This window comes from Miniopterus schreibersii, assembly GCF_964146895.1.
Source record: "Miniopterus schreibersii genome assembly, chromosome: 2".
Classification (NCBI taxonomy): domain Eukaryota; kingdom Metazoa; phylum Chordata; class Mammalia; order Chiroptera; family Miniopteridae; genus Miniopterus; species Miniopterus schreibersii.
The window spans coordinates 183,139,158-183,159,037 of NC_138102.1; the positions used below are offsets into that span (position 1 = coordinate 183,139,158).

The 19,880-nt window shown below is 43.5% G+C and overlaps 1 protein-coding gene across 1 annotated transcript; it reads left to right on the forward strand.

Annotated features, from left to right (window-relative positions):
* Positions 1–7: 7 nt before the first annotated feature.
* Positions 8–19,469, forward strand: XRCC6 (X-ray repair cross complementing 6). Its single transcript, XM_081130379.1, has 13 exons — positions 8–214; positions 757–847; positions 3,963–4,075; positions 6,910–7,048; positions 7,309–7,563; positions 7,969–8,152; positions 11,905–12,091; positions 12,740–12,908; positions 13,208–13,369; positions 14,989–15,118; positions 16,205–16,305; positions 17,626–17,739; positions 19,072–19,469. Exons 2-13 carry the CDS (start codon positions 772–774, stop codon positions 19,263–19,265), a joined length of 1,824 nt encoding a protein of 607 aa, XP_080986505.1. The 5' UTR covers positions 8–214; positions 757–771; the 3' UTR covers positions 19,266–19,469.
* Positions 19,470–19,880: the final 411 nt, after the last annotated feature.

The following is a 19,880-nucleotide window of genomic DNA, read 5'->3' on the forward strand; positions in this document are numbered from 1 at the left end:
GGGTCTCGCCGGAGGGGGCGGAGCTTTCGCTAAGGGGGTGGGTTCGCTAAGGACTGGTAAGAAAAGATGGGAGTGGGAGTGGGCGTGTCGATTTGACCCGAAAAGTCCGCACTGTGCGTCATGACGTAGGGCGTTGATTGGGAGAGAGAGCTGTAGCGCGCGCGTGCGCGGCGCCCCACCTTCTGTCCAGGTCGGTCTCGTCGCCGCGTTCCAGGTAGGCGGCTCGCGTGTGTGTCGTGTGTGTGTCGCTGGCCCGCAGGGGTGGCCTGGTCCTGCCCGGACCGCACAGTCTTGCGAGTGCCCCTGGCCCGCTGCAGGGCTGCGTCAGCCCGGAGTGTGCGGCCCGAGCGTAGAGACAGCCTTTGGTTCCCGCTCCTTCCTCCTGGGGGAGGTGGCCCCGGCCTGGGAGGCCCGCCTGCACTTGAGACTCCACCGGGCCTGGCGGGCTGAGGAGTTGAGGGAGGTTGAGGAGCAGTGGGTCCGTTAGAGGACGGAGTATCTTGGAGCGGGAATCCCTCAAGTCCAGATGGTGCCGGAGGTGGCCAGTCCGGGCCACCACAGGCCCTGGCGTCCTTACGAGAGAGCTAAGGCGAGGCTGCTGGAACGATCCTCATGCCCACTTACCTCTGGGTCTCATTCACCGAGAGCTCTCGAGGCAGCAGGATCCGGCGTTCACATTGCTCGCGAGTAACCGCGGGCCAGAATCGGTATTTGTAGGTTTACATTTGTTACTGATCTTAACTTTCTTTCACCCAGCGAGCAGGTACCAACATGTCAGGTTGGGAGTCTTTTTACAAAAACGAGGGCGATGAAGAAGAACAACAAGAGGAGGGCCTTGAAGCAGGTGGTAGGTGACTTTCACATGTACTGCTCTGTGTGTGGCAACTTCCCCTGCCTGTCCTGCTGGGTGTCCTTTGCTGTCTGATGACCTACCTCTTTACCCAGAGGACGTCACATACCTTTCTTTCTCCCTTTGAATTTTGCAGAGCTACCCTCGGCTCTTTTATCGGTGTCCTACTCTAGACTATGGGACATTCCTAGCCTTAAACTTTTGCGGGGCACTGGTAGATTGACATCTGCGGAGCTCCAATAAATGACCCTGAACAGTGGTATCTTTTGTTACCTTAGATGACTCAAGTGAGCCTCTTCCTCACCCAGGAAAGTAGATTTTTTTGTTTTTGTTTTTTTAATCTTCACCCTAGGATATGTTTTTTGTTAATTTTAGAGAGAAAGGAAGAGGGAGAGAGAGAGAGAACCATCAAAGTGCAAAACATCCATGGGTTGCCTCCCGTATGTGCCCCATCTGGGGATCGAACCTGCAACCTACATATGTGCCCTGACCAGAAATCGAGCCCACAACCTTTCAGTGTATGGAGGATGCTCCAAACAACTGAGCCATCCCTTCAGGACCCAAGAAAGTAGTTTTACTCACTCTAGGACCTCAATACAAAAATGCCTTCATCCTACAATAATTGCAGCAACCAAAGAGTAAATGTTAGCAACACAACTACAAGTGTCACTCCCTCACCATAGCTTCCAGGTGTGGGGGTATATGTTCCACCAACACAGTAATACATGGGACAAAGGGAGAAATAAGGGGTACATGCATCTTCATACTAGTTAATGTAAGTCCTGAGTGGAATAAAGTGTTTTTATTAAATTGAGAAACATATAGGAAATACTGAACATAGAGAAAGTTTACTGTAATCTATATACTGTACCACCCTGACACAACTACTACCAGTATTTTGGCATTTTGCACATTTCCTTCATATACCTTCATTCTGCATATACCTACATATATATCTGCTTTCCTTTCTGTCTGATTTTTATATAGTTGTAATCATAAGGCATATACACTTTAAATTTTAATTTACATCAGTCTTCTTACAAAAGGAATTTTAAACATATATACATAATTTTATATTCTACCTTTTTCCTTATTTATCATAGATATGTTTTTCCATTTAACTAGATATAGTCTTTATAACTCATTTTTAAAAAAATATGTATTGATTTCAGAGAGAGGAAAGGAGAGAGAGAGAGAGAGAGAGAGAGAAACATCAATGATGAGTCATTGATCGAGCTCACAACCGGACATGTGCCCTGACCAGGAATTGAACTCCGATTGCCTGGATCCTAGGTTGACGCTCAACCACTGAGCCACGCCCGGCTGGGCTATAACTCATTTTAAATTTGCTATAATTTATTCATTCTACTTCCTATCGGATATACATATAGAACATACGTATATTTTTTGTTAATCCTCACCCAAGGGTATTTTTTCCATTGAATTTAAGAGAGAGTGGAAGGGAGGAAGGGGGGGGAGAGAGAGAGAGAGAGACACATTAATATGAAAGAGAGACATTGATTGGTTGTCTCCTGCACCCCCCCCCCCCCGACCCGGATGGGGGATTGAACCTGCAACCCCTAGGTACATGCCCTTGAGGGAGAATTGAACCCACAACCCTTCAGTGCCTGGGCCAACACTAACCACTGTGCCACACCAGCCAGGGCTGGATATTTTAATTATATTCAATTTCTTACTTTAATCAATAACATTGTGAAAAATTTTGCATAAGGCTTTTTCCATATTTTTCTTAAATAGATTTTTAAAAGGTAGAATTCCCTGGATCAAGGTAGATTTTGTTTAAGGCTCTTGATACATATGGTCATATTGTTTTAATAAAAGATGGGTAATTAAATTTATTGTACTAAACAGCAGTATTAAAAAAGGAGACTACTAGACATGAAAAACACAGCATCACCCATGATATAATCATGCCAAAAAAAGAAAACCTGAATCTGATGAAGCCTTTCTGGGTCCTTAGGAGGGAATATAGAAGACTGTGCTAATCTACAACAAAAGAATGCAGTCAGCAAAATACAGAGGTGGAAAACTGCACAGGGCACAACATCCTGCTTCAACAAATAAATTATGACACAAAGATGGAGGGGGTTATCTATAGCTTAAGAGGCTTTAAAACATAGACCAAAAAAATCAAAACAAGTGTAGGAGTGTTCCCTTGGATGAGAAAAGTATAAAGAAAAATAAGGATGTGAAGTCAGGATAGTGGTTACTCTTGGGAGTGTTAACAGAGAAATGTATGGATGATCTTTCCCCGTTGCTAGTGGGAGTGGGGTTCTTGGAGTACTGCTGGAATAAGCATTTCCGGAAGTCCCCCGGGAGGATGAGATGTGGTAGGAAGCTTTATTTTTGTGGAATTACATCTTTGGGTCTCCAGAGTCCCATTTCATTAACCCAGTCTTAGAAGATGTACAACTGGTGATTCAGTAGAGCTAGAAGCAAAGCCAGTGTCCAAAATTTCCCTTCCATTTTGCAGCCGGGTCCAGTTTAGCATTAGGCCAGTTGCAGCCTATTAGTCCATTGTCTGGGGTCCACATGGCTGTGGGCCATGTAGGTAAACTCAGGAGCGTGAAAGCCTTGCAAGCCAGGAGTCAAAAGCTCAAGCAAGCAAGAGCACAAGAAAGCAAACTCCTCTGGAGATTAAATATCTTCCTGCCCTTGCAGTGGCCACACCTGCTCTGGCCAATGACCTGTTCCCAGGTGTGACCGACAGACAATACCTTCCATAGTTCTTCCAGACTTTACTAGGCATGTGTCTAAACTGCAACTTCCGGGCAAAGCTGTACGAATGGCATGCCCATAATATTTGGCCTTCGCTTTGCTCCTTTCCAGTTGTTCATAACTAGGTTAAATTACAACAGTATCAGGAGGAGGCTGGGCATTGTATGTAATTGGGAGGGAACATGCAGAGGGCTCCTGGGGTGACTGGCAAGATTTCACTGTGGGTGATGGTTTTAAGGGTGTTCACCTTATAATAATTCATCAAGTTATACTTTTGACTAGTGGGCTTTTCTCTATTTGTTTTATATAAATATATAAGCATGATAAATATGAACACAGGGGTAAGCATTTCCTTCCATTTTTTTCCTTGTAGGAGAATATACATATTCAGGAAGAGATAGTTTGATTTTTTTGGTTGATGCTTCTAGGGCCATGTTTGAATCCGAGAGTAAAGATGAATTAACTCCTTTTGACATGAGCATCCAGGTAAGGCTACCTTTTTGTTTAAGACAAACAAAACTCCAGAGTATTAATACCACTTTAAAAGGTATGGACTCTGAAAATTTTGTTTGATAAGGATAAATGGTGGTTAGCCTCCCAGGATGGCTCTCTCCATTTATAGCTGAAAAAGAGTGGCAATACTGGAGAGCTGGCCCATTTCACTCTGGGCTTGAACTCCAGACCCTAGGACTGCATTGCTCCCACCTGCACTAGCCCTAGTAGTGGAAGTGGGCTGCTCCTTCTGTAGAGGTGGGAGCATAGTGGAAATGAGTTCCCTTGTCAGGCATATTTGGAAGCTGGATGTTACCTGTGGTTGAAAAAGATTATTACAACAAAAAGACAACCTAATTTGAAAATGGGCACAGGACTTGAATATACATGTCTTTTAAGATATACAAATGGCCAACAAGCGCAGGAAAAGATTCTCAGCATCTTTAGTCATCAGAGAAATGCAAATCAGAACCACAGTGAGGTCTCATGCCCACTAGGATGGCTGTAATTACAGAAAAAGAGGAAAATAAGAGATGTGAAAAAATTGGAAGCTCATGCATTGCTGGTGGGAATGTGAAATGGATCAGCTGCTGTGGAAAACAGCTTAATAGTTCCTCAGAGTTCAACATAGAATTACCATCTGACCCAGCAGTTCTCCTCCCAGGTATATACCCATCAGAATAAGACCCAGGTACTCAGATCCTGATTCTGCCACTTATAAACTATGTGACGTTAGAAGAGTTGCTCAGCCTCTTGGCACCGTTTTCTCATCTGTGAAATGGAGAGAGTAATAGTATCTTCTGCATCAAGTTGTTGTGAGGATTAGTTTTGTTTTTTAAATGGAGGTGTAACTCACATAACATAACAAAATTACCCATTTTAAAGTGTATAATTCAAAGTTATTTAGTCATTCACAGTGTTGTATAACCACCACTGTGTCTGATTCTAAAACATTTTGAATGGATAAACAATGGATAATGCATTGGCATATTACTCAGACATGAAAAGAAGTCAGGTACTGATGCATGCCACAAGGTGAGTGAACCTTGAAAACATATTAAGTGAAAGAAGCCAGGCAGTTAGTTATATATGATTATATTTATGTGAAATATAGAATAGATAATCTACAGAGAATGCAGGTTGGTGGTTCCTAGGGGCAGTGGGGAGGGAGAAATGGGGAGAGACAGTTTAGATCACTATTTCTTCATAGAGAAGGATTTCTAAACATTTATTGTATATGTCAGGTCTCATATTTTTAGAGTTTGGAACCAAACAAGCTTCTCATGTTCTAATTTGTGTACAGACAATTCTTGCAATGGGCAAAGCAGAGTATCTTGCATCTAAAAACAATTAATAAAAACAGCGCTTAACTTTAAAGCAGTGGTTTTCAAACTTTAACCTACATCAGAATCTCTGGCGGGGGCTTGTTAACACAGATTCAGGCTTTCCCCCTGGTTCTGTAGGTCTTGATCCGGGACCAAGCATTGGCATTCCCAGCAAGTTCCCAGGTGATGCTGCTCTTGCTGGTTTGGAGATCACTCTTAGAGGAGCACTACTTTAACCTTTTTTGGATCATAGACCTCTCTTTACAATGTGATGAAAGCTATGTACCCTTTCCCCAGAAAGACACACTCACAGTTCTATATGTAGTTTCAAAGAGTTGGTGGAACCCTTGATGCCTAAGGAACCCAGAGGAAGATGTATTATGTATGTAGCAAATAAGTGAGACAGTCACAGGTGAGCATAATGTATTTGATAAGAAGCAATGAAAAAGCATTTTCTATAATTCTATTTTAGTTTTCGTTTGTGTTTCTATTTCTTAGAATCTATAAGAAGGCCTCACCAAATTTTTGTAAATATTTATAGACTGCTCAAAAAATAGATTGAAGTTTTTGTAGAAATGACTACTTGCCATGCAGATTATTGTCAGCGAGTAACATACTGTAAGGATTGCTCTGGAGGAAGGCCCGTTAGAGGCTCAGGACGTGGAGGGTCACCATGGTCGGTTTATTCCTCAGCTTTGCAGATTCTGCCCCCAGAATTAAATAGGCTGCCAGAACTGACCAACTCTTTTGAGACACTGAGTTACCAGATGCTGACATTAGTTTAAATAGGGAGCTAGGCCTTTCCTGGAATACTGATATTTTAAATTGTGTAATTAAGCAAATTTTATTTCAGAAAATCCTGTTAGTAGTTACAGACTTATTTTCAGGTCACATATACTTATCATTGGCTTAAATCTTTTATACAGGTAAAATTATTTTATAAATGTAAATTCTGTTTCTTAGTATCAGGCTACTTGAGGAAAGATCAAGTGGCCTGTCCAAACCCAGCCAGTTAAGTGTATGACATCAGTGAGACTAATATCCAGGTTTTCTGATTCCATTACTGAGGTTTTCCATATAGCAGTTTCCTCCCTGAGTATGTACATGTTTTTAATTTCTGACTTCTTATGGTAAGGACTACTTACACTTCTATTATATACCTACCACACTCTGCTTTTTGTTGTAGTGTAATATATCTGCCCATCACTCTCACTGATTCATGAATTTCCTGAGGGTAGAGGTCATACCTTATTCTAATGCCATGTACACATTCAGGAAATATAGAGTGTCCCAAAAAATGTCTACACACTTTGAATAATTATAAAGGCAGTGCTTATTAAAATATGTTTCATTTTCAAAATTGAGCTATTAGCTGTTAAATTGTGTATACATTTTTTTGGGACACTGTATATATTGAGCACCTACTGTGTGCCAGGCACTTACAGAGTTTGTTTAGTGGTAAGTAGTTAAACATTAGTTGAATTTTTGTTTTTATTTTTCCAGTGTATCCAGAGCGTGTACACCAGTAAAATCATAAGCAGTGATCGAGATCTCTTGGCAGTGGTTTTCTATGGTACCAAGAAGGACAAAAACTCAGTGAATTTCAAAAATATTTACGTCTTACAGGAGCTGGATAATCCAGGTCAGTAGTATTCTAAGGTTAACTTTTCCCTTACATGAGAAGGTTACGACCCTGAACAAAGAGATGTGGAGAAGGAAGCAGATGACACCTTGACTGAGAGTATGCTTTCCTGCTCTGGGGGTTCTTCCTGGGACGTGGACTTTTGCTGTATGGGCTAAACAGCTCCGGTGAGAAAGGGACCTTAGGCCCTTCTGTAGGCCTTGCAAAGGTGCCCACTGACCCTGACTTTTCTGCCCATTTGACTCCCTGTCTCTGATCAGGTGCTAAACGAGTGTTAGAGCTTGCGCAGTTTAAGGAGCAGCCGGGGAAGAAACGTTTCCAAGATCTCATTGGCTATGGATGTGATTACTCACTAAGTGAAGTTCTGTGGGTCTGTGCCAACCTCTTTAGTGATGTCCAGTTCAAGATGAGCCATAAGAGGATCATGCTGTTCACCAATGAAGATGACCCCCATGGCAATGACAGTGCCAAAGCCAGCCAGGCCAGGACCAAAGCTGGGGATCTCCGTGACACAGGTCAGCATTTTCCCTGCTCTTTGAAAGTGGCACTTAATTTTACTGCTTCTCTATAGCTGACGTCAAACGTTGGCTTTTTGCCTTTCGGAGTAAAGTGAAAGAACAGAGTGAAGCTGGAGGAGATGCCTGTGTACCTCCCAGTGAAAATGGCCAGGCCGTTAGAAGTGTAAAGGACACCCCTAGAGCATGATTTTCTTCATTTTAATGCTACTGTGAACGGTGGTTATTTGAATGCGTTGTCCTAAATCATTATAGAAGCTGATTCCCTTAGCCACTTTTTCTAATTCCTGAAATGTTAATAATTAGTCTAGTTCTTTGGACACTTTAAAAAGCATATTTGAGCTTAACTGAACAAAATTCTTGTTGAAAATTGTTTCCCCTCACTTTTATGTCTCCTTGCCCTAGGTATCTTCCTTGACTTGATGCACCTGAGGAAACGTGGAGGCTTTGACATGTCCTTATTCTACAGAGACATCATCAGCGCAGCAGAGGGCGAGGACCTGGGGGTTCACTCCGAGGCATCGAGCAAGCTGGAAGACCTGCTGAGAAAGGTCCGCGCCAAGGAGACCAGGAAGCGCGCGCTTAGCAGGTGGGCGCCAGTCCCCAGCTGATCGGAAACAGTGCGTGGCTCTGCCTCCCTACCTGCTTCAGTGTGGGCTGTGCCTCCGCCTCACTGTCCCTCTAAAAACTTGCTTGGTTTCAGGAGAGCACAAGTTATTTGCTTCTCTATTTGCTGTACCTGGAAAGAGCTGGTACATTTCTTTTTTATTTTATTTTATTTTTTAAAATATATCTTTATTGATTTCAGAGAGAGGAAGGGAGAGGGAGAGAGAGATAGAAATATCAATACTGAGACAGTCATTGACAGGCTGCCCCCTGCACGCCCCCTGCTGGGGATGGAGCCCGCAACCCGGGCCTGTGCCCTGACTGGAATCGAACCTCGATCTCCTGGATCCTAGGTCGATGCTCAACCACTGAGCCATGCCAGCTGGCTAGTACATTTCTTCAAAATGACACAGCCCCCCCACTTTCTTGGGGTAAACAGTTGTGGCCTAACAGTATCCTCAGTTTCACTCACTAGTTTATTGTCTGCTTTCTTCTCTGTAAATTAGGGATAACAGTAGTACCTGGTACAGAGCAAAAACTCGGTAAATGTTAGTTATTATCATTGTTGTTAAAATTGTGTTATTCTTTTTTTTAAAAAATATATCTTTATTGATTTCAGAGAGAGGAAGGGAGAGGGAGAGAGAGAGAGAGAGAGAAACATCAATGATGAGTCGTTGATCGGCTGTGAGCCTTCAATCCAGGCATGTGCCCTGACCAGAAATCGAATCCCGATCGCCTGGATCCTAGGTCGACGCTCAACTGCTGAGCCACGCCCGGCTGGGCAAAATTGTGTTATTCTGATTTCTTATAAACTTGAGACCAATAGGAACCAGACTGTTAGATTATCTTCTTTTAGAGAGCTCAGGGCTCCTCAGCATTTCTTCCTTAAGAGCATCAGGCTTTCATTTTAGGCTAGTTTCCTCAGTACAGAGGAATATGACCACTGATGGTGTCTGAGCAGTTTTCAGGAGATTACTGCTATTCTGATAGAGGACCCATGACATTATTGTAAGAAAACCACGACCCAGCTCGTTGCTGCAGTCATAGTGTTGTCATTGGTATCCTTTTTCCTAGGAACTGTTTCTCTTTCCTCAACCGGGCACCGTTACCTCTTCCCCCTTCCTGAATTGATGACATGTTGTTACTATGACAATTTGGAAACCTACTACACATTTTGGTGAAGATGCATAAAATAGAGGCAGATTGCTTGCATTCTAGTCCTGGCCCCTCTGCTGTGTGGCCTGAGGGAAGTCATGTAGCTTTTCTGAGCCTCAGTAAAATGGGGGCAAAACTGATACCTCCTTATAGGACTGCTGTGATGATTAATGGGATAATGTAGGCACAGTGCCTGGCACATAGTAATTACTTATAAATGTTAGCTATTCTTACTATTTTGTGGAAGAGCCATTATATGATACGTGATATGAATACATTGGAGTTGTTTGAGGACTAATAATGCCTTAGGCTGAAGACCTAGAAAATTATGGCACTTGTTTGTACTATAATCAAATAATAAAATTATTGCGTGGTTATTATGTGCCAGTCACTGTCCTAAGTTCATTGTGAACATGGTAATTATTTAATCTTTAAAGACAGTCCTTTGAAGTAGATTGACCTACCCATTAATAACACTTATTAGCCTTAAGACATTTCCGATGAAGTTAAACATATCAAGCAACTTGTTTTGCACTGTGGGCTTCCATATTTTCCTTTGCAAGTTATGACATAAACCATGATGTTATAAACTGTGCTGTTATACTGTAACTTTATTTTAACTCTGAGTTACGACATTTTCAAGATTGAAAGGTACCTTAATTCATAAATGTGAAAATTTAAGACTGGGTAGGGAGAGTAATGGATTTGCTATTTTGGGTTAAAAATATAACCAAGGTCACTTGAAGCCTGAGGTCAGAGTGTACCATATTGGCCAATGCTCTTTCCCAGGATACTAAAATTCAGAGGCACACAGCAACTTTTAAAAATTACTTTGAAGGTTGTACAGTTTTTTAATTGGTTACATTTCTTGTCAGCTGTCCTACAGTAGCCCCTAGACAACTCTGTTTAACCGAGTCAGCCAGAATAATTTAAAATAGGAAGCCACCAAATGGTTGATATTGTTAGTAATGCCATCTGTTATTAGCCCTCACCTGGGGGCCACATCATGCATTACCAAATTGATCTGGAGGCACTTGTTCCTGGAGCCAACATTTCTAGTTAGGGCTCTGTCCCACAGCAGTGTTGTTTCCACCGTGTGAACCAGTATACCTTGGAACTAGTTGTAACTTGTTTAAAAACGTTCTCTTCTTTAAAATCAGTATTCACTCCTAGACATTCCACAACAGTAAAGTTTGGGTTATTAATCTGACATTTTCTTCTTTTTGATGAAGGTGTTTAAAGTCATAAATTTCCTTCTGAACACTGTCTTTAGCTGCATCCTATACCTTTTGATATGTTGTATTGTCACTTTCATTTAATTCAGAATAATTTAAAATTTTCCTTGTGATTTTGTCTTTGACTTCCTGGGTTATTTAGAAGTGTATTGTTTCATTTCCAAACATTTGAGGTTTTCCCAGAATTCTTTCTATTGTGGATCTTTAACTTAGTTCCATTTTGGTTAAAGAACATACTTTGTATGATTTCAGTTTCTTTGGATGTATTTAGACTTGTTTTGTGGCCCAGCATATGGTCTCTCCTAGAGAATGTTCCACGTGTGCTTGAAAAGAACGCATAACTTGGGTTATTTTTGTGTTGTGCCTTTGTTCACAACATTGTATTGTAAATATTTTTCACAGTGTCATTATTATAGAACACACTTTCTAGAGGTCCTGTTGCTTCTTAAGATGTTGGTATGAATATTCTGGAGTGATATGTCATAATAGATACGTACATGAGTTTTTTGAATCAAACATACCAGAGTTTGAACACCAGTTTTTACCATTTGTCTGCCCTTAAGTTAGAGAATATCTCTGAGCCTCAGTGTTTTCATCCGTTAAAAGGACAATAACAAGGTTTATGGGTGACAAGGAATAAAAACTGACTCTTGATTAATTTCATTATAATCAGGCAAAATTCTGAACAGGACAGGTAGTAGAGGAACCGGAGTGGCACCAGGAATCTTGATAGCAAGAACTAATGACAATGTCTCCGAGTTGCTACTATCAGAAAGCATCCCTCCGACCATGTCCTTCTTTGGTCACTGCTTAAGACCCAGACTCTCAAGAGAATAGGTCTGATGGCTTGAGCCGGTGTCAGACACACCCACCACTTGGCCGGGGGCGGACATAGCGCTTTGATTAATATGCCCCCAAAGCTGCAGTGGGCGAAGGGTGGTTCCCAAAGAAAAACTGTGGTTTCATCTCTAAAAAGAGGGGGAGAGGACACTAGACAAGCAGAAACAACAGGTAATCAATACAGTATTTATAGGGTTATTATGACGATTCAATGAATAGCTGTAAAGGGATTGGAATAGTGCTGGGCTCAATAAAAATAATTATTACAGTGTATTATCATTATTTTACATAGTTAATATATTCTGAAACTAATTTTTATGGTACAGACCCTGAGATGGTACTACAGCAAACTCCATTGTATTATTAAAATGAGTTATATTTATATTCTAAGAGCTCCTTTAGAATTATAAGAGAGACTAAAACAAATTAAGGTTTAGGTGCCATTGAGGAATTTTAGATAAGTATAATCTTTCAGTCTATGCTTTCTTGCTTTTCTGTCCTCCAGGTTGAAGTTTAAGCTCAACAAAGACATAGCATTCACTGTCGGCATTTATAATATGGTACAGAAGGCTCTCAAACCTCCTCCAATTAGGCTTTATCGGGAAACGAATGAACCAGTGAAAACCAAGACTCGGACATTTAGTGTAAATACAGGCAGTTTGCTTCTGCCAAGCGACACCAAGAGGTCTCAGGTAGGCCTACCTACTTACTGAATTTTGTCTCATTGAAGAGTTAACAGTGGGGGGAGACAGTGATTAGCCTAACCAGTTAACTTTCATGTGCACATCTTTCTAGCCAAGCTGTTAAAACAAAGTTGTTAACTCTTTGGAAGTATGGCATCTAGATCAGTGTTTGAAAGAGCCAGTGAAAACTTTAGCTCTTACCCTAAAACTTTAGCTCTTGCCCTGGCCGGTATGGCTCAGTTGGCTGGGCATTATCCTGTGCACCAGGAGGTTGCTGGCTTGATTTCTGGTCAAGGGCACATGTCCGGGTCACGGGTTTGATCCCCCCCGTAGGAGGTGTGCGGGAAGCACCAGACAGTTCTGTGTTTAAAGCCCAATTCAGTTGTATAACCTGAGCCTCAGTTCACTCATCTGTAAAACAGTTTTTAACATCTACCACCGAGGATTATTACAGAAGATACATTGGATGACAAACTTAAAGGGCTTCCCTGACACTCAGTAAATGTTAACTTCTGGTGGTAGGGGGACAATGCCCCTGGTGAGCCATACTCCTGCTCTTTAGAAGAAAGCTGGTTTTGACTTGCTAGTGTCACATGGCAACCATTTCGAATCTCCAGCAGCCTTTCTATGTGGCCCCTCCTTGTTCCCTGCCTTTAGATCTATGGGAGTCGTCAGATTGTGCTAGAGAAAGAGGAGACGGAACAGCTAAAACGCTTCGATGAACCAGGGTTGGTTCTCATCGGTTTCAAGCCCTTGATAATGCTGAAGAAGCACCATTACCTGAGGCCCTCCCTGTTTGTGTACCCCGAGGAGTCCCTGGTTAATGGTAAGTGGCACACACCAAGGGTAAGTGAAAGAGTAGCACAAGAAAGGAAAAGTGAACTGACATTAATAATTCACATTCCTAATGGGGTATTGAGGCATCCAATCTCTTACTCCTTTCCACGCCTCCGCTGCTCCCACTTTCCCCTCGGCTCTTGGTCCATCACCCCTTGCCTACTGAAGTATCATAAGCCCTTTTAAGAAAGTGGAAGAAAAATTGTAGGCTTGTAGCCTGGGCTAAGAGGAAAGAAAGGGGGAGACGCCTCTAGGATGTAGACCCCTAAAGGGATGTTCCCTTTCCAGGGAGCTCGACCCTGTTCAGTGCCCTCCTCACCAAGTGTCTGGAGAAGGAGGTCATGGCCGTGTGCAGATACACCCCCCGCCAGAACATGCCCCCTTATTTTGTGGCCTTGATGCCACAGGAAGAGGAGCTGGATGACCAGAAATTTCAGGTGACTCCCCCAGGTATGTAGAAGAGGTATTTTTTGTGCTTCTGAACCTTGTCAGGCTTTGGAATCATGCGCGGGATTCCTCCTCAGACCCGCGGTACCAGAGCCGCCAGGAATGGAGCCTGTGAAGTGTGTGTTTTTAAGGTTTTACAGGTGAGTCTGATGCACAAGGCTGCCAGATGTGGTTGCACATGCGCAGCATGCACCTCCGGGCAAAGCAGCTCTGCAGCCGGGTTGAGGGCTGACTGCACACGGACTGTTTGCAGGTTGGTGACACAAATTCATGGAGTCTCACTGCTGATACCTTTTTTTACTAAAAGCCATTGTTTGGCACCCTTGTAAGGTTTAATGATTGGTTTATCTCCTGTTTACACCAGGGCAGTGAGGTCTAGTGGAAAGACCATGGGTTTTGAAGTCAGACTTGACTTTATCTTATGCTGTGTATCTGAAAGCTTCCTTTCTTTTGTTTTAGGCCCATCTCTGCCACTTGTTAGCTGGCTAATTTGGGCAAGTAATTAAACCTTTTTGTTTTACTCTTTATCTGCAAAGATGAGACTTCTGGAACACCTTTCTCTCTAGGTTGTTTCACATGCAAAGTAAGTTAATAAGTGTACAGATGCCTGGCACAGAGTGGCCGACAGAGGGTGGTCTTCCTTCCTCTTTAACCATGCTAATCAGCACTGATTTTAAAAGGAACCCTGGTCATCACAGTGCTCAGGAACAGCTTTGCATATGAGTTATTAAGCTTTTATCTCTCAGCTCCAAATTCACCCTGTGATGCTCGGAGGCTGAGACTCTCCAAACCCAGTTTCTCCTTTGCCAGCAGCCTGTGGGTGAGGCTCTGTTAAGAGCAGGTGCTAGGGGGAGACGATAGGGCAGAGGAGAGCGAGGGGCCTTGCTCCTCCCTCTTGCTCAGTGCTATCGGCATTGCCTGTAAGGGCCCTTCCCAGGGCAGCAGCACTTGGTTCCAGTCTCCACATTTTTCAGTCTTTCTAGAACCAGCCAGTGACTGGAACAAGATCAGCCTGATTGCCCTCACCTCTTCCGTTTCAGTATTTGGTGGAGGGTAGGGAAATAAAGAGGGTGCTCAGAGAAGGGCGTGATGGGGCTGGGACTTAGTGCTCAGGGAGAGGGCACTGTCTAGCTGGCTCTGGTGTGTCAAAAAGCTGGAGGTGGAACCAGCTGCTGCTGCCAGGTAGAGAGCCCGGGCTGGGGCAACAGTGACAGAAACAGGCAGTATATGGGGAGGAGCACTCCTGCCTTGGGGTTGCCCTCTGGAGGCAGTTGGTTAGGCAGATACTAACAGAAATCAGCTGGTAAAGGAGATACAGGGCTTGCAGGGTCCAAGCCCCAGCATCACAGGACATAGAAGGATGAATTTGGCCTTGGCTTCGTAGCTCATGTGGTTAGAGTGTCCTCCTGATACACCAGGGTTATGGCTTCAGTCCCTGGTCAAGACACATGCAGGAATCAACAAATGGGTGGGACAACAAGTTGATCTTTCTCTCTCTTTTTCCCTTTTTCTCTCTCTTTTAAAAAAAAAGACGGGTGAATTTGGAGCTGAGGGACAAATGACAGCTCAATCACTGAAACCTTTTGTTAAGTCATGTCAGAAATCTTCTCTCTCTTCTTCAGGCTTCCATCTTGTCTTCTTACCCTATGCTGATGATAAACGGAAGGTGCCTTTTACTGAAAAAGTCATGGCGAACCCAGAGCAGATAGACAAGATGAAGGCTATTGTTCAGAAGCTCCGCTTCAAATACAGGTGAGTGTGGGTCAATCACAGGCTTTCTTTTGGAGTTAAGTCTTTTTTTTTTTTTTTTTTAATCCTCACCAGAGGATATGATTTTAGAAAGAGAGCAAGGGAGAGTGAGAGAAACATCAATCGGTTGCCTCTCGTATGTACTCCCACTGGGGATTGAACCCCCAACCTGGGTATGTGCCCTGACTGGGAATCAAACCCCTGATCTTTCTGACTAGATTTTTTTTCTCTTTTAACACCCATGCTGTTACTAAATATGGCAAGCAGGAGTCCTCAGGTCCAGTATCTCCCCATTTCCCATCAACTTTCCTTCATCTTTTCTCTGTACCTACATAGCCCTGCCTCCATTTAAAAAAAATTTTTGTTTTTAAATTGATTTTAGAGAGAGAGGAAGGGAGATGGGGAGAGAGAGAGAAACATCAATTGGTTGCCTCCCATATACCCCAACTGGAGATGTCCCCACAACCTGGGCATGTGCCCTGACCAGGAATTGAACTGGCGACCTTTTAGTGCACAGGCAACATGCAACCAATAGAGGCACACCAGCCAGGCCCTGCTGCCTCCTCTGTTTCATCTCTGCCCGAAGCTTCCAGTGACAGACAAGTGGGCAGGTATTGTCTGCTCTTAAATGAGCTTTTGGATCTCTGGCATCAGACAATACATTGAAAATTGGAGAGAGAGAAGTTGATTTAAGAGACAAGCTTCCTGCCCTGGACCGCGTGGCCCACTTGGTTGGAGCGTCATCTGTACACTGAAAGGTTTCAGGTTTGATTCCTGGTCATGGCACAAACCTAGGTTGCGAGTTCCCTCCCCGGTCAGGGTGGAGACAACCAATCGATGTTTCTCTCTCATATAGATGTTCCTCTCTCTCTCTCTCCCTCTTCGCCCCCCTCCCTTTCCCTCTAAAAATCAGTGAACATGTACTTGGGTGAGAATTAAAAAAAACAAGATTCCCAACTTTTTTATTTGGGGTGTTTTCAGCTGACTGTGGACCTGCACTGAGTTGGGTTTATTTAATTTTATTATTTTTTAAATGTTTATATTTTCATTTTTTAATTTAGTATGTTTCCATTATTATTGTTTTAACAGAAGTGACACCTTTGAGAACCCAGTGCTGCAGCAGTACTTCAGGAACCTGGAGGCCTTGGCTTTAGATTTGACAGAGCCTGAACAAGCAGTAGATCTGACATGTGAGAGGCTGAGACTGAGCTGAGAAGTTCTTGCCATGGGAGGCTTTCTTATTGACCTCACTCTGGACAGTAATGTGAATGCGTTTCCTAGCACCCTCTCGAAACTTAACTTTGTTGTCCAGCCCATCTCTGCCTGAGAGATTTCTAGAATAGCTTAGACAGCCTGGGAACGTACATGGCTGGTCTTGCAGTGAGAGGAGAAAAAGTGCCAGGCTTCTAATACCGGCCTCTGAACGAGGCTACCCCATGGCTACATGATGGTAAAAGTTAAAGAAAAACCTCTGTACCATTTATTGAGTGTTTACTGTGTGCCACGCACTATCCTATGTGGTCAGCCATTCAATCCTCATAATATGAGATACGCACTGTATTTGCCTTGGGGGATGTTCCTGGCACCCCAGCCACTCCCCCACCTGCCCCAACACCTCATTCCATCAGTAGGTCTTGTCAGCTCGATCCCTTTTCATGTGTATAGTCCAATTCCCATGTGTTCCCCCCCACCGACCATACACACTTTGCTTCAGCCTTCTGTTTTTCCTGCCTTCAATTCATACTCCACACAGCTGTCAGGGTGATCTTTCTAAAATGTAGACCTGATCCTGTTGCTCCCTTGCCCATAGCCCTTCAGTGTTGTTCCACTGTTCTTATGATGAGTTTTAATTCCCGGGCAGGCTTTCAAGATTTCTGTGACCTCACTGTGCTTGCCTTTCCAGCCTCCTTGCTGGTCCTGCCTCCTCACACCCTATGTTCAAGCTGTATATGACCTGCTGTTTTTCACCCCTGTGGCTTTTCCTGCTTGGAATAGTATCTGCCTGAGGAAGAGCAGTCTGCTTTCCAGAAAGTCTTTCCTGCCCCCTGCCCCAGGTTCCAGTGTGCCCTATACAGTCCCTTCATTCATGGCATTGCCCAGCTGTATTGCATCTGTTTTTACCACCTCCTTACCCTGGCTCAACGGCAAGCTTGAGGGCCTAGACTTGTTTGAATTCCCAGAATCCAGACCAGTTCTCAACTCTACCACTTCCCATTTGTTGAACTCAGGCAAGTCATTTAACCTCTTTTCCTCAAAACAGGGAGACAAATTTACCTACCCAGAGGTTAACAAAGCATCTAGAAGGTGTCTGGCTATAGTAAGTGCTCAAATGCAGTTGTTAGAAGGTACTTGGTAAATGTCAGACAAAATTTATTGAATGTTTTCATGGCCAGGTCAGCTGTCTGCTTGTGGACCTTCCTTCCCCACCCTCCCCTAACCCCTTAGTGCTTTACAGGAAGCCAGGATTTGAGACTTCGCTAGGTCACTTTTCCTATGTCTTGATTTTCTAGTGCCTAAGATTGAAAAAATGGACGCAAGACTGGGCTCCCTCGTGGATGAGTTTAAGGAGCTTGTCTACCCACCAGGTTACAATCCTGAGGGAAAATTTCCCAAGCGAAAACAAGGTGAGAGCTGGGTATGGATGTCCAGTGGGTTATTTCCAAAGGTCTTTATGGTCCTACCACAGAGGATAGTGACCCAAAATTTCTACACAAATCTACATATTTACATATACAAACGCACGTTTCAGCGTAAATGGAATAGTATTCACGTTGTTGCTAGTTTATTGTGTTACTCAGCTGTATATATTGGACAGTTACTTATGTCAAAACTTACATATCTACCTCATTTAAAAAAATAAGGCTACAGAGTACTTCATTGGATAGATGTGCAAGTTATTCGTACCTTTATTGGTGGATATGCTGCAGTGAACGTGGACCACCATGGTGTTCCTGGAGCAGATCCATAGGATAAATTCTTAGCACTGCAACTGCTAGGTCAAGGTGTAAACATTTAAAGTTCAGATAACAACTGCTGGTTTGCCTCTGAAAAAGTGATACAATTTATACCCTATCCAAGAAGGGATGGGTGCGTTTCCCTACTTTCACCAATCTTGGTCTTTATTATATATATATGTATATATATGTATATAAATTTTCACAAAAAATAATAGAGGGAAAATTATATCCTGTTTTGATTTGCAATTCTCCAGTTATGAGTGAAATGTAGTTTTCTTGGACTTTTTTTTTCCAAAGAGGAACTTCCAGTTTTTGGCCTTAACCCTTTTTACTATTGGATTGTCCTTTCCTCCCTGCTGGATCTGGGTTCAAAGTACTGTACCACGGGTGACTCACAGTTTGCAGGATAGCCTGTTGTGAGTTCCTCACCATTTGGGAATAGTTCTGACTTAGGTTGTAATCCTTTCGGCCGTCTTTGGTAAGTAAAGCCAAATTCGGGCCTTGCTTACCTAAAAGACCAGTGAGGGCAGTGGAGCTGTGAGAGGGTAGGTGTGGCCGTGGTGCTCTTTTGCATCAGAAGTGACTAGTGCCCTGTATGAATATGGCTCTTCACACCTGTGCATGCTAGTGACGTACTTCATCCCGCTCAGCCTGCACATTCTTATCACCTAGCACACGCCTTGGTCCTTACCTGGTGCTTCTGGAGGGCAGGAGGGAAGGCGTGGATGACTTGCTCATTTAGAGTGAGCAATAGTTCCGGGTAAACCAATGGCACGCAGACTACTCTTAACTCCCTCCTAGGTTGATACATTTTTGATTTTGTGCTTCAATGAAGCTGCCTAATCAGGACACCTGTCTTCCCCATGGTGTTCTGAGTGGGCATCACAGCTTTACGGAAAATGGCTGACCGCAGCCCAGATCATCTGAGGGTGCTATGCAGTATAGCAGGGACACCACTGGTAGCATTTCCAATCATTCCTTCCTGATCTTTTCCCCAAGATGATGAAGGTTCTAGAAGCAAAAGGCCCAAGATGGAGTTATCCGAAGAGGAACTGAAGGCTCATGTCAGCAAGGGCACGCTGGGTAAGCTCACTGTGCCCATGTTGAAGGAAGCCTGCAGGGTGTACGGGCTGAAGGGCGGGCTGAAGAAGCAGGAGCTGCTGGATGCGCTCACCAGGCACTTCCAGGACTGAGCAGGGGCCGGCTGCCCAGCCACCCTCCAGCCCTGTAGCCAGGCCCCTGGCTGTTCTCAATTAGTAAGTCATTCCCTTGAAGAGTCGCCTGGCAGAAGCCAGAACTTTACATTTATGAGACTTCCTGTTGCCGTGGAGACAGCATAGTCCTGCTTTTTTGTGCCTTACCCTGCTGTCTGAATAAAGGGCCCTAATTTTGTACTATATACTGTTCTTTAGTGTGAAAGAGAAAGACATCTGTCTCACATCCAGAGATCACTTGCTGTGATCTTAATTTTCTCTCCCACTTGGAACACACATTATCACAATGGGAACAAAATGAATACCAAAGGTCAGGGAGAATGTGACAATTAGGGACAGGTGAACACACCCCAGGAATGACAAGCTCTAGCAATATACTATTGTCCTCTTACCTCTTTTCCTTTGTGTCATATTACACCCTGTTGACCAGTCACAAGTGTACACGTTTGTGTTGGGACATTGCTGAACCAGTCATGAGTTAACTCGTGTCTGCACTTAATTATAAGCACCTCACTGACCAAAGTAGCCGGCCACACGGGAGAGTTCTGGCTCAAAACAGCCTGTCAGCAAGGTGTATTACGACCTGAAGATCAG